The sequence below is a fragment of the Rissa tridactyla genome, chromosome 7 (genome assembly GCF_028500815.1).
Source record: "Rissa tridactyla isolate bRisTri1 chromosome 7, bRisTri1.patW.cur.20221130, whole genome shotgun sequence".
Taxonomy (NCBI): domain Eukaryota; kingdom Metazoa; phylum Chordata; class Aves; order Charadriiformes; family Laridae; genus Rissa; species Rissa tridactyla.
Window position 1 is genome coordinate 22,005,372 of NC_071472.1, and position 12,677 is coordinate 22,018,048.

Genomic DNA, 12,677 nt, shown 5'->3' on the forward strand with positions numbered 1-12,677 from the left:
TTTTGCCAGTGCAGAGAAAGTTGCAAAGTGCTGTAAAATATGTAATTGAAGGTGATTCACACTGCGGTATTGCCTCACACTAAGGAAGCTAAATCTCATCCTGTTATAAGTGTTATGAATAGTACCTCACTGGTGTTTATGTCAAGCATGTTTGTGTAATCAACCCTTGGAAAAGAACCCAGGAATTCCTCTAGGAATTTACACTGTGTGAGGTTTTGATTTTATTTCCTTCCATTGATGCTTCTCTCCTAAGCCAGAAACGGGTCTGAAAGATTGGAAAATCCTCTATATGTTTTCTTTTATTGGGAAAGGCAGAAAGATGTAGAGGAGAGGATGATTTCGTATTAAATCTCTTGCTGATTTCTCTCCTATTTTTCATGGCATCTTGATCCTAGTTTCCAGTTTGCCTGTATCTGAAAAGAAAAACCGGAAGCCCAGCAATTATTTCAAGTGTACTTGGGAAAATGTAGAATCATCTTTATCAAGGAAACTCTTCGGAAGCGGACGCAAATTGTGGATATATATCTGTATGCAGCATACCTATCTGACACAAATGCACCCCCTAAAACCAAGACTGAAGCACTGGAATCTGCTAAGCAAAATTCCAGCTCATTGTGGATGATGCTTTTTATTACTAAAGACCGTATGTGATGTGCAGCACTCTAACATGACCTGTTGAAGGCTTAATAAAGTTTCTTGTTGTTCTGGTCTAATAACAAGTGAACTTCCCCACAACAGGCGTGTGAATTGTCTTCTGATCTCCACTGTCGTGATAGTTTTCATGAAACTTTTAAAAACTTAATTATCCTTGAAAATTTCTTTTTTCACGTCATGTTTAGGTGAAATTAGCCAGTATTTTCAGAGGGCTTAATGGGATGCTGGGAAAAGCAGGCAGATGAGCACAATGCTTGATAACAAAAGTTGTAGAAAACCAGACTAAAATCTGTTACTTTGGCAGTACTGTAAGAAATCATGTGTTGAACTGTAAAGTATGTGAACGTGATACCCCAGAGTTAATCTCTTGTACCTTTTGCAGGTGGAGATTTACATTTTACCTTTATATATTTACCTATGGAGTACGGTTCCTGAAAAAGGTAGGCACTTATATTATTATGCTTTCATAACACCTCACAGAATTTTTTGAAGTCTCGTATAGGTATAATACAAAGCACAGGCATAAAACTTACGTTCACAAAGAATAAAAATTAAAATTTAGTTTGCATTCATAAACTGAATTGCTGCTGGCATTGGTAAGGGATATAAGTTCTTATCAATATTTAATGAGGTAAAAAAGAAAGAATAAAATGATATAGCAACATGCCTAGTTCACTTTATTACTTTTCATTATAGGCATTAAGCTGGCAGTAAGGCTTACCAAAGTATTCATCTCAGTGTCTGCATCATCCTTATTTAAATGCCTCTGGCAGAAGTTGCTTTTTATTAACAAACAAAATCCATTGGTGTTTTATGAAATGCTATTTTTTGCGCATTCTTTGTCTGATGTACTGTGGAAAAAGGTTTACATGGAGTTTCCCATCAATGCCGTGTTATTGGTGATTTAAGCAGAGAAAGGTATTGATAGCTTCTAAATGCCCTGGCATAGGTCTATTAACCCTGCCATAGACAGTAATACAGATTTATGGTGCAAATTATTTTTACAATGTGACTAGTTCTCAGAGCTTTTGTGTTTTGTGCAAGTCAGGCCATAAGTATAATTCTGAGAGGTGAAATTAGGGGAATGTGTGTTCATGTAATCTTATCTTTGTTTTTGACAAAAATTTGATGCAAGAATGTATCCTAAATGTTTCTGGTGCTTTGTATGTAAAAGTAGCGATTTAAAAAAAAAAAATCCTCGTCATTTTTGTAGCTGTAATTCTTGAGGCTGTCCCAGGTGCCAAGGAACTTGGTGCAAGCAGGACTGTTCATGTGCCTGTGTGGAGAGGGGGCATCAGAGATGTCTCAGCTATTTATCAGTAGTCAGCCCCAGAGGAAGTGCGTGCGCCAGTCCTCCAAACCAGCCAGAGCAGCCTTTAATGTGCTGCCTCTCCCTACCTCCTTGAACACTTATACTTTGTGCGTACTTTGTCCATTAACATGTTGTATGGTCATCGTCTGATACTCTGTTTTCTGCCTTTGATCCCGTCCATGTCTGTGGTATGAAATAAGCAATTCTCACAACCTATAAAAGGTTACTTGGCCTACAGGTGTGTAGAGATTATGACCGTGGGTTCCTAGGATTCTGTAATACGCAAGGACACGGAGGCATTATCCTCTGAATTTCTCTACGTTATTACAGATTATCACAAATGCCACAAAAGTCACCATTAGCAAGTACCACAAAATAACTATAAGAAAGCATATCTATGATTAATAAAGCAAATCTCAGTACAAAGACAGCGTCTGTTCTAGGAAAAACTCTCAATACCAGCATTTCTAAAGACTAAGAAGAATACAGTAAATGTGTGCTTCATTACAAGCCATTGTGAGCTGTTTCCAAAGGCTGAGTTGACATGCAAAGTGCAGGATGTCTTCCTCCTAGTTCAGCATATGACTGCAGTTTGAGGAGGGCTGGCCCACACAGCACGGTTGTTCGAACAAGGTATACCATGGCTTGCTTAACAAGCTTGACAAGGATCAGTTGTGTAATTTTGCTGTAATTTTAACTTCCAACATGTTTAATTTTTACAAAGAGAACTTGTTCACATACACGAGAACTTGTTCACATACACAGTTATGTGTATGTATTTTTAATTACTCATTTTCACAGTCTTGTAAATGAGTCTTGCATCATCTTATGCTATAGTCATTAGTCCACTGTTCTGCTTTGTATATTCAGATCTTTTGCGTGGGAATGTATGTAAATTGACAAAATTGTGATTGTGGTTATATATACACCATTTCCCTAGTAACATTGTGTAACTAAAATGAAGTACAGGCTTTTTGCTGTTCATCAAATGACAAAGATTTTGCTGGGTCCACGTAGCGGGGAAATCTGGGTTTGCAAGGGGTAAAATCCAGACCCCAAAATCTGGAGGGAGACACTTCTTTCAGAGCTCTGCTACTGTACCAAAGTACATAATCCTTTTTAACTTGTCTTGGTTTTCTTAATGGAATAATTGTGAAAAAATACTTAATTGCTTCCTTAGGAAGCCAGTGAAAAAAAGTTAAGGATAATAAATTATCCTACAAATTTGACTGAAAGATCTTTCCTTCAAAAAGCTGTTTTGTCTGGAGAGAAAGCTCATTTTATAGTCAGCAGTGTCTTGCTGTGCTAATGCTACAGTAGAGATCTGCATCCTTTCAACTAACAAGGTCCGCTTAAGGCCGTGCCTAAGATACCTAGTCTGGAAGACTGATAAGCATCGTGAGCGAGCCCAGGTGCAACGTCTGTCCTGAGGGATGCAGTTCCATCACAGCAACACGTGCTCCCTTGCTGGGAGAGGGTGAGAAAGAGTAAATACTACAGACATTCCTGTTTCGAAGAACAGAATATACCACCAGCATAGCACTGCATTGGAAGTACTAATTTTGAATTTTAAAACCTAAGCTAATGCTTAGTTAATATGTAACTTTGGATAGTTGGTGTCATGGATTCAGCTGGGATGGAGTTAACTCTTGGTAGCAGCTGGTGTGGGGATTGTTAGCAGCTTGGTGTTTTAGATGAGAATGATGTTGATAGTGCACTGATGGTTTTGGTTGTTGCTAAGCGGTCAAGGCCTTTTCTGCTCCTCTCACTGCCCTGCCAGCAAGTAGGCTGGGAGTGCACAAAAAGTTGGGAGGGGACACAGCCGGGACAGCTGACCCCAACTGACCAAAGGAATATGCCATGCCGTAAGGCATCATGCTCAGCATATAAAGCTGGGGGAAGAAGAAGGAAGGACGTTCAGAGTTACGGCATTTGTCTTCCCAAGTAACCATTATATGCGATGGAGCTCTGCTTTCCTGGGGATGGCTGAACACCTGCCTGCCGATGGGAAGCAGTGGATGAATTTCTTGTTTTGCTTTGCTTGCGTGCATAGCTTTTGCTTTACCTATTAAGCTGACTTTATCTTAACCCACAAGTTTTTTCTTACTTTTCTGATTCTCTCCCCCATCCCAACTGAGAGCAGTGAATGCGTAGCTGCGTGGTTCTAGTTGCTGGCTAGGGTTAAACCACAACAGTTGGATAAGACATTTTCATACAGTATGTCTTTCAAACATCAAAATGTAGTAAGAATATATTTTTAAAAGGGAAACTGCATTTTGGGCTTTACAACTGAACAGACTCATTCAAAGTTGGTTGGTTTGTCCATTTCTGGACAGTTAAGGTCCCTGATTTGAGAAAGCTGTTTTGCCATCTTGGATGGAATGGTCTTATGACTTTTACTCTCATGAGGTACTCCCTTTAGAAAAGTGAACTTCTACATTGTTGTCCTTCCCTACCAACCTGAACTAGTCTCCTTGCAACCTGCCACTCCTTTGCTTTGCTGTTGCTGACATGTTGGCTCTTTTTTGTGTTCACATTTGGCTCTCTTAAATGTTCCTTCCTTAGTTTGAGGGTGAAATTCATCTTCACCTGCAAGGCTGGCATGGAGCCTATCAATTACTTAAGCACCACTTTGAGCTAGTTTTGAGGTCCTTTGCTTTGTGCTGGCCCTTTGCCTAGAGATGAATTTCACCTTTTGGATTCTTTCTGAAACCATCTTTCTCATAATGCCCACAGCACTACTTTGTCTTCTACTATCACCTTCCCTATTTGCTGAATAACGCGCTATTACTGCACCAATGCAGTATCAGCAGAAGGGTGGATGTCTGTGTTTCTTTGTGTCCCACCAAACCGCCTGAGGAAGATCTAACCAGGATACTCTGGCCAACCACCATTCTTCCTCCAAAGAATGTCATTAGGTCTTTGGTTGCTTTGTAGAGCTGACAAGCTTATCTGGCTTTTTGGGACGATGTGCCCAAGCATGATAAGCGGGAATTAGTTAGCAGACTTAGTTCTGAAAGTGGTACTGTCAGCATGGCACAGATGGCGATGTTAGTTTATTTTTAGGATGGAAGTAACTAACTGCATTAAAGTTTTACGTTTGTCTGAATAGAGCGTCTCACAAGGAGAAAGAGGCCTGGTGTTTCAGCTTTGCTTCTCACTTCCCTACAGAAGCACATGAAAACTCATAAAGCTGTCAACCGGAGCAATCTTCGCTCTCTCTAATATGCCATGGCAAGCTTGTCTTTATTACTGCCCATTAATGCAGTTAATGGCCGATCCAGATAAAAGAAATTTCTGCACCCAATAAAGCAACCTGTAAGTCTTTGTAATAACAACTGCATGTGATACGATGTATCAATTCTTTTGCCGTGCTATAATGGCAAAGTGTGTCGCTGGAGATGTAAAAACTTTCTTCTTACTGAACGTTGTGTCTCTTTATCAAGCTGTTCTCTTGGGCTTTGTCTTTCTCCAGTGACCAACGTATGCTGTCAAGTCACAAATAAAGTAAAAACATCTTACTTTTGTTGAACAGTACTTTAAAAAAAAATCCCAATTCACAGGAAAAAATGCCTGACATAAAGCTTTGTCTTAAAATTTTACTCTGTAGCAACAGAACCTATCAACCTATATGTTTTAAATAAGCTTTTGTCTTAGTGGTGTCAGCAGGACACTTAGATTGGACCGTTTTGATGAATAAGGTTCACCATTAACTCAGGAAAATCCTTTAGGTTGGGAAGGCAGAGGATTGGCAGTAGGGTGTCTTCCATTTGGCTGTTGTAGGCCATGATGGTATCATGATCGGGTTCTGATATTGTACATAATGGATTTTAGCAATGTTAAATGCACAAAAACTTGAGCTTCCACCCTTCTCTCTTCCTCTGTCCATACTGACATCTGCTTTCCACAGCCTGTGGATCATGCAACAGCCGCTTCGCAGCGTGCTCCCACACCTCCTGCCACCTCCGCTGCTGAACAGTCACGGCAGGAGACCCTTATGGAGTTTGCACTGTTCTTGTCCTCTGTGCCTCCTAACTCAAATGGGCATATGTTGTCAACTTTGCCTTTGCTGGAGTAACACATCTCTCACGAAGTGGCATTGAATGAATGAACTTCTTTCTTATAACACGTACAGTTTATGGCATATGCCATATCCAGCTGCTCTGATTGTTTCCCTTTTCTTGGGCCTAAATAAACAGTAAAAGTGCAGCTTCTACCATTGGTGTCTGCCTTCTTCGGTCAGGAGGTGAATTTAGCTGCAGGGTGCAGCTGTGTGATTGGTACATCTTATAAACGTTTGCAATATTAAGGAAATACATACCCCTTTCCAGAGTTACAGTGAAGTGAGAGAATTAAGTCTTTGGTAAGAGAATGGAGAAGGCAAGGCAGTTGCTTTCTTACTCACAAATGGAGCACACAGAGGAACAGCTCACAGCCTTCCAGATACTCAGCAAAACCATTTCATCACCTACAAACTGTGTCTTAATATGTATGCATAAGAGACCAACAGACTTCAGTAAAATTTTTACCGTAGAATTATTAGTATTTAATGATCATATTAGACATTCATTCCTTCCCTAGCTCCTATGCCTTCAGCCTTTTTTTTTTTTTTTTTTTTACTCTCCTTTGCATCAAAATAAGTAAATGAATATTACAAAGCTGCAAGGCTTAATTTTTTTAGGGGTTTTGTTGCCATTGTCTGTGGCTTGTGAAGTAATTAATGACATTTCAATGTCAAAGCATCTCAAAGATGAAATTGTTTTCGTGGTATTGTTTTCTTTTTTAAATATTCCTTATAAAATTCTGCTTCTTCTCTATCGTAATGCTTTCAGTGGTAGGTATCTTATTCCTATTACCAAGTGGTGTAATAGTGGGATGAGACTTTCTGTTTCCCAAAGAGTTTCTCATTGTTCAAATGAAATGTATGTTTGTCTCTATTCTTCCAAACCAGAACTTTCCATTTGATGAAAACGAACTGTTAACTTTCTAGGTAATGAGTATAAAGCAGATGTTGGGAGATTGATGGGTTTATCAGTCCACGACAGTGTCCTGTGGCATTGTGTGTTTCAGGACATGCCCCACCTCAGGAGCACGCTCAGCTCCAGGCTGAACTCCTATCTCCCGCAGGCTCGGTGGTGCAGGATGCTTCGTCCTCCTTCTCAGCATGGTGGCTAATGCACTGAGGGCATGAAACAGGTCATCGTGGCTAGGATTTCAAGTTGCTTCTGTCATTTATGATACTTTATGAGAAGAGAGGATCGATGTAAATGTAGGTCAGAATTAATTTCCCACTTCAAATATTACCATTTTCAAGGGCAGATTTGGTGATGAATATCCTCCTATGTGAGGAAACAGACTGAGGTATCAACTTCCAAAGGGAAGGTGAAGCTTTCTTTCATTGCGTACTGCCAACTCTGTTATTCACTGCTTTCCATAGCAGATTTAAATGATTTGGGGCTAAAGAGTGACTGGCCCACAAAATGCTTTAAGGCAAAGCATTCACCTTCCTGTCCACTTCTCATTGCCCCCATCCTTGGCAAAATAACAAATGCTAGATGTGACCATCCCATTTTAGTTTTCAAGCTTCTGAAAGAGACATTAGGTCAAGCCTTGCTACATCTTGGCAGTATGGATGGAAGCTGGTCCTTTCACCAAAGTGCTTCATTTGAAGTGAAGCCCAAATTAAAATAACTTTGTCTTTCTTTTAGAACGCACACAGACTCTCCCTAGAGTAAGTGTCCACTTTGATTTTTATTTTATTTAATTTGCCTATTTCACACTTTTCTTGTAACTTACATATACGAAACCAGTGTTAGCTTTGCTTTTAGTTTTATTTTTTTAACTCATTTCCATGGGTCTTGTTTTTAAATTAAGTGGTGAAAAAAGTGATTTTATTTTGTTCCATGTGGTACTTAGATATATACATGCAAGATATAGAACATAAATGCTTACAGTAGGTGATCTTAAATGTAGATCTTACAAGTTCTGTATTTACTCTTTTGTTAGGCTAGCAGTAATTAAGAGTAAAGATAATGATAAGAAATTATCTAAAACAAAGCTAGCATTCTTGTGTGGGTGGTACCAGAGCCTTAGTAGTGTTGGAAAGATTTTCATCTTCATGGATAATGCATGATGAGATAGTGCTAGTTAGTGGATTAGAAGACCGATGTCCAAGTTGATCTGAGATGTAATGACACTGACTCTTACACAGAGGTATTTGGCCTCATATGCCATCATCGCTGTGAAGTATGATTATGAAAATAGGATGTGGCCCTAGGTCTTCCTAAAAGTTGGCATAATATCCTGCATGTTCCTTTTTCCCTGGTGGTAAATACACTACAGCATTCTCTGTATCTTTATAAATCACTGAGATTTGAAGCATAAAAGATAACTAACCGATTATGTTTCCGCTATGATTGCGTGTATGTAAATTCCTCCCCTTTCTGACTGCAGCTGAGATTTTTCAGCACGTTGCTACCATTTGATTTATTTGCATGTCTATAAAACACTTCCTTGCAGAGCACCACACCAATATTGATGCCAACAAGACATAAAGTTCCAGGGACGTTAAACTGACTGCTTTGCTTATCGCTAACATAGGAATAAGATAACGCTTTTGTTTTCTTTGGTAATATTTGCAATTAAATCAATGGTGGCTTGGGTCATTAAGAGTTAATGGTCTGATTGTGCTCCCATTAAATGGAAAAATTAGCATTAGATTTGGTGATAAAGAAGCAGAGCGAGGAATTCAGGATTGGCTTGTTACTTTCTTGCCGGTCCTTGGTGCTAAGGAGTATCTGTATAATTCTGTAGAATAAAAAACTTTTACAAACATCTGGAAGCAAAGCTTCCAGGTGACATATGGTGACTTTTCACATTCCGTTTCCTGCCTTTAATTGCCCATGAGAATGACAAACTCTCAAAAGAGCGTGAATTCCCTGCAGTAGAGCATCTTGTGAGATCTATATTGAGACTTGGGATCCCGAAGCTGCATGTATGTATCCTACTGGGAAAAGGACCATCTGCCTGGAAAAACAAGCAACTTTTGACTTGCTATTTTTAAATTTTACTGTTGAAGTAAGGCTGATGATACAAGGACGCTGTGTTTAAAGAATGACAGGTGCAACAAGCTTCTGTATGAATGCAGCTGACTGAGTGGCAGTTCTACATCTCCCTTCCTAAGGAGCCATCCTCCCAGAACAGAACTGTCTGCCATGTCATTGCAACCGCTAGTGGTGCAGATAGATTGCAAAACAACAGAAAAGCCATACTGAAGTGTAAATTTGACTCCACAAACTTACTCAAGTGATGTAAGTGTATGGAAGGCAGTTAGAAAAGTAGCAGTGTAGTATGGAGGAAAAAAAAACCCAACAGATAGAGCTCCACTTCCGCTGTTATGAAAGTTCCTCTTTCTTGAAACTACAGGATGTTTCAAAAGAAGAAAATGAAGTGCTTATCTTCGTGTGCACCCTAACTGCTGAGCTAGGTAATTACTGTGTGACAGCAGGAGATGCTCTGTTAGTGGCCTACAGTTTCTATGTACACTTAGCTGGCTTCCTAATGCGTTTTGGTGAGTGACGGTGCTTCATTGTGCTGCTCAGTTGAGTTAGCATGTTCTTTACCTCTTTTTGGAGCAAAATAGCAACAGCAATACATGCAAACGTTATAGCCCTAGGAGAGTAGTATAGCATTTGTAAATGCCGTTTTGCTTATAGTCAAGAATTTTAGAGCCTAAAGTCAAACAACCTTCATTTGAAATACAAAAAAAAAAAAAAAAGAACTTGTCACTTCATGGTGTGGTTACTGGTTTTTGACATAGTTTCTGTATTACGGTTCACCTGTACCTCTTCATTATTGAGATTGTTAACCTTAGAGGAAGTAAATAATTGTTGATGTGCTCAGTAACTTCATAGAGGCATCTCTGTGATGAAGACTGTGAGTTCATACCTCTGTGGGAAATAAGACTGGGACACAGGAACAATGGGATGTTTACCTGGAGTGGTGTCTCATTTGCCATTCTGGTTTCAGAATTTTCCTGCTATTTATCTTTCTATCAATTTTGCAGCTATTTTGGTATTAAACTATTTAATAGCTTCACTGTGTGCTGTATCTTGCATCTATTCTATCACTGACACATCACTGATATTGTCTTCAGTTTCCTTCAGAACAACCTGAGGTCTGTGGTGGATGCGATCATGTGTTCAGATGTCATCAAATACATATCCATTTATTTTAGCTGTTAAATACAACAATTTTGGAAACACTAGCATATACCTCATCCTTAAAGGAAATGTGTGTCTCACTTTCTGGTCCCTAAGCTGATAAGTTGGTGATGGCTTATTTTAGTCAGCCTCAGGACCTAATAAAATAGCTCAGAAGCTCCCAGAAAAGTGAGGAGTTACTATTAGTGTAAAGTCACTACAGCACTTTTGTCTGCATTTATACCATTTAATCTTCTTTCTTTTACATGGAAACTTTTCTTAAAAGACAAATGGATGAAAACCACATACCGCCGGTATTATCTCAGAGTTATCTCCAGTGTTGGAAGATTAAGGTTGAATTCAGTCACTCTTACTATTTTAAAGAGCAAGTGTATGTTTTCTCTGTTATGAAAGATGTATTTCACTGTGCTCTGTTCACCTGTTTCTTTCTCAGCCATATAGGGTCCTAGCAGGCTTGTGGGATGCTCAGCGTACATTATAAACACTTCCCTACACTGACTCAATAAAGCAGCTTAATTCAGTCATAAATTATTTTGGCTAATAAACAAGGAAGATTCTAATGTCACGGCTGTACATGAGGTTTTTTTGACACGGGTGCTGTTTTTTCTTAATTGTTCTCTTAGGAGCGAAGTTGTATCTCCATGGAGCAATAGAGGGTACAGGTTTGGTTGTTTACTTGTTTGTTTCTGTCTATTCCTGACCTAGTTTGTGTAGCCTTGCAAAGAATGACCTGACCTTGGAAAGTCCAACATGAGTGAGATCACTGGTAGTTTTCTACCTGCTGTACAGCATTTGTTTTCTGGCTTCTCTATCTCAAGACTGGTCATGGAAATCTCATGGATTATCTGCAGATGAGTAGTCAGGAAAAGGTAGAGCTTTATCCTTGCGGTTCTCTTGGAAAGGCTGGTTTTTCGTAGCAGCCCATTTTCCCCCTGGTCAGTTCTTCTGTTTGTGCAGCCCAGAGCTTGTTGGCACTGGGAGTGGCAGGACCATTCTGGGGAGAAACTGAATTTTATATAATTCTGTATAATCTTTCCTTTCCTATATACTCCTCAGCTACCTTTTCTACTTTTATCATTTTAGTGTGGGTGGTGGGTTTGGTTTTTTTGTGGTCCTTTCCCCTTTCCGTTCCTTTTTCCGTTCCTTTTTCCTTTTTCCGTTCCTTTTTCCTTTTTCCGTTCCTTTTTCCTTTTTCCGTTCCTTTTTCCTTTCATTCTCTTCTCTCCCCCTTCCCCTTTCTTATCACTACATTGTTTCTCACCACTTCTTAAACTGACTTTATTTTTGGAGGGAGTGGATTTGGGAATCCTGTAAGTTTGCAGGTTTGTTGTGCTCCTCTGGACTACAGAAGGGCTGCTTTGTTTCATTCCTCTCATGTTGCCAACTTTTTACCGTGATCATTTTATCCAGTATCAACATCTTTTCCCAAAGAAACAGGTAGCAATGACCTTGATCTAGTTCTTGGGCTCCATCGTGGTTCAGCAGGCATGCACCGGGGTTTTTAATGTTTCTGAAGGTTATTTGTTCCTGTCAGTTATGTAAAATATGAAGAGAATAAATAAGGGAATAAATAAGGAGTTTTGTCTTTGCATGTTGCAATTTCCAAAGTGCTCATGAGAACAGGGTGCTTCTGCCTCCCTTACTGATACCATGCCCTGTCACCTGACAGTTCAGTAAGACGGAGGACAACTAGGATCGTGATCAATCGGCTCTGGAGGTGCTGGGGAAGCAAGCCAGGGTGCAGCTGCTTCGAACCCAACTGGTCTTTCTCTGTTGCCCAGTGACTCTTCACTGTAGTCCCACTATGGGAGATAGACATGGTAGCCTTTTCAAAAGCCTCGTGCTGGTTGCGATGTTTTGTTGAACTGTGATTTTTTTAAGATGCAGTGATCCCGCCACTTTCATGAGAGCAGTTGTGTTGTAGCAAAGGTGACTGCATCTGCAAAGAGCTGTTCAGATATTCATGTGGAGCATGATCCTGAATGCTTTTCTTTCCCTAATGTCACTGATTCCGTATAGATATTGTTGAAAAGGATTCTTTCTAGCTTGATAACAAGTTTCAAAGTTGACATTTTAACTGCTTTACTTACTTGGGAAGCTGTGCCGTATTTGTGGTTACTGCGTACACTAAGTCATGGTACCACAAGCTGCAGTGGAATGAAGCTGCTAATAGAGCAGATCCCTGACTGTGCTTTCAGACAAGCTTATGTTACTCCTTTAGTTGGTGTTGGTTTGCGAAATGAAGAAATAAATGGGAAACATTTTTGAAAATTACCCTGTTTGAAATGAAATCTGCAATCACTGGGCTGTAAACTTCTGCTCTGGGGCTCGTGCATTGTTGCAAATTAGGTTCCAGGTAAATAAATATAAGTATATACTCTTATAGCATATATAAGTATAGCCAACCAGTATGTAGTGCTGGTACTGTGCTTCCAAAAAGCATGGTGTTTTACAAGTATGATAACTCAGAAACGTCCTGTTGAATAAAA

At 39.6% G+C, this 12,677-nt stretch overlaps 1 protein-coding gene across 1 annotated transcript in view; it reads left to right on the top strand.

Moving 5' to 3' along the window:
• Positions 1–12,677, top strand: part of CERS6 (ceramide synthase 6) — a 134,684-nt gene that overhangs the window by 63,273 nt on the left and 58,734 nt on the right. The window contains exon 5 of the mRNA XM_054209702.1: positions 1,037–1,094. Coding sequence (XP_054065677.1) covers positions 1,037–1,094 — 58 coding nt within the window. The remainder of the gene's footprint in view (positions 1–1,036; positions 1,095–12,677) is intronic.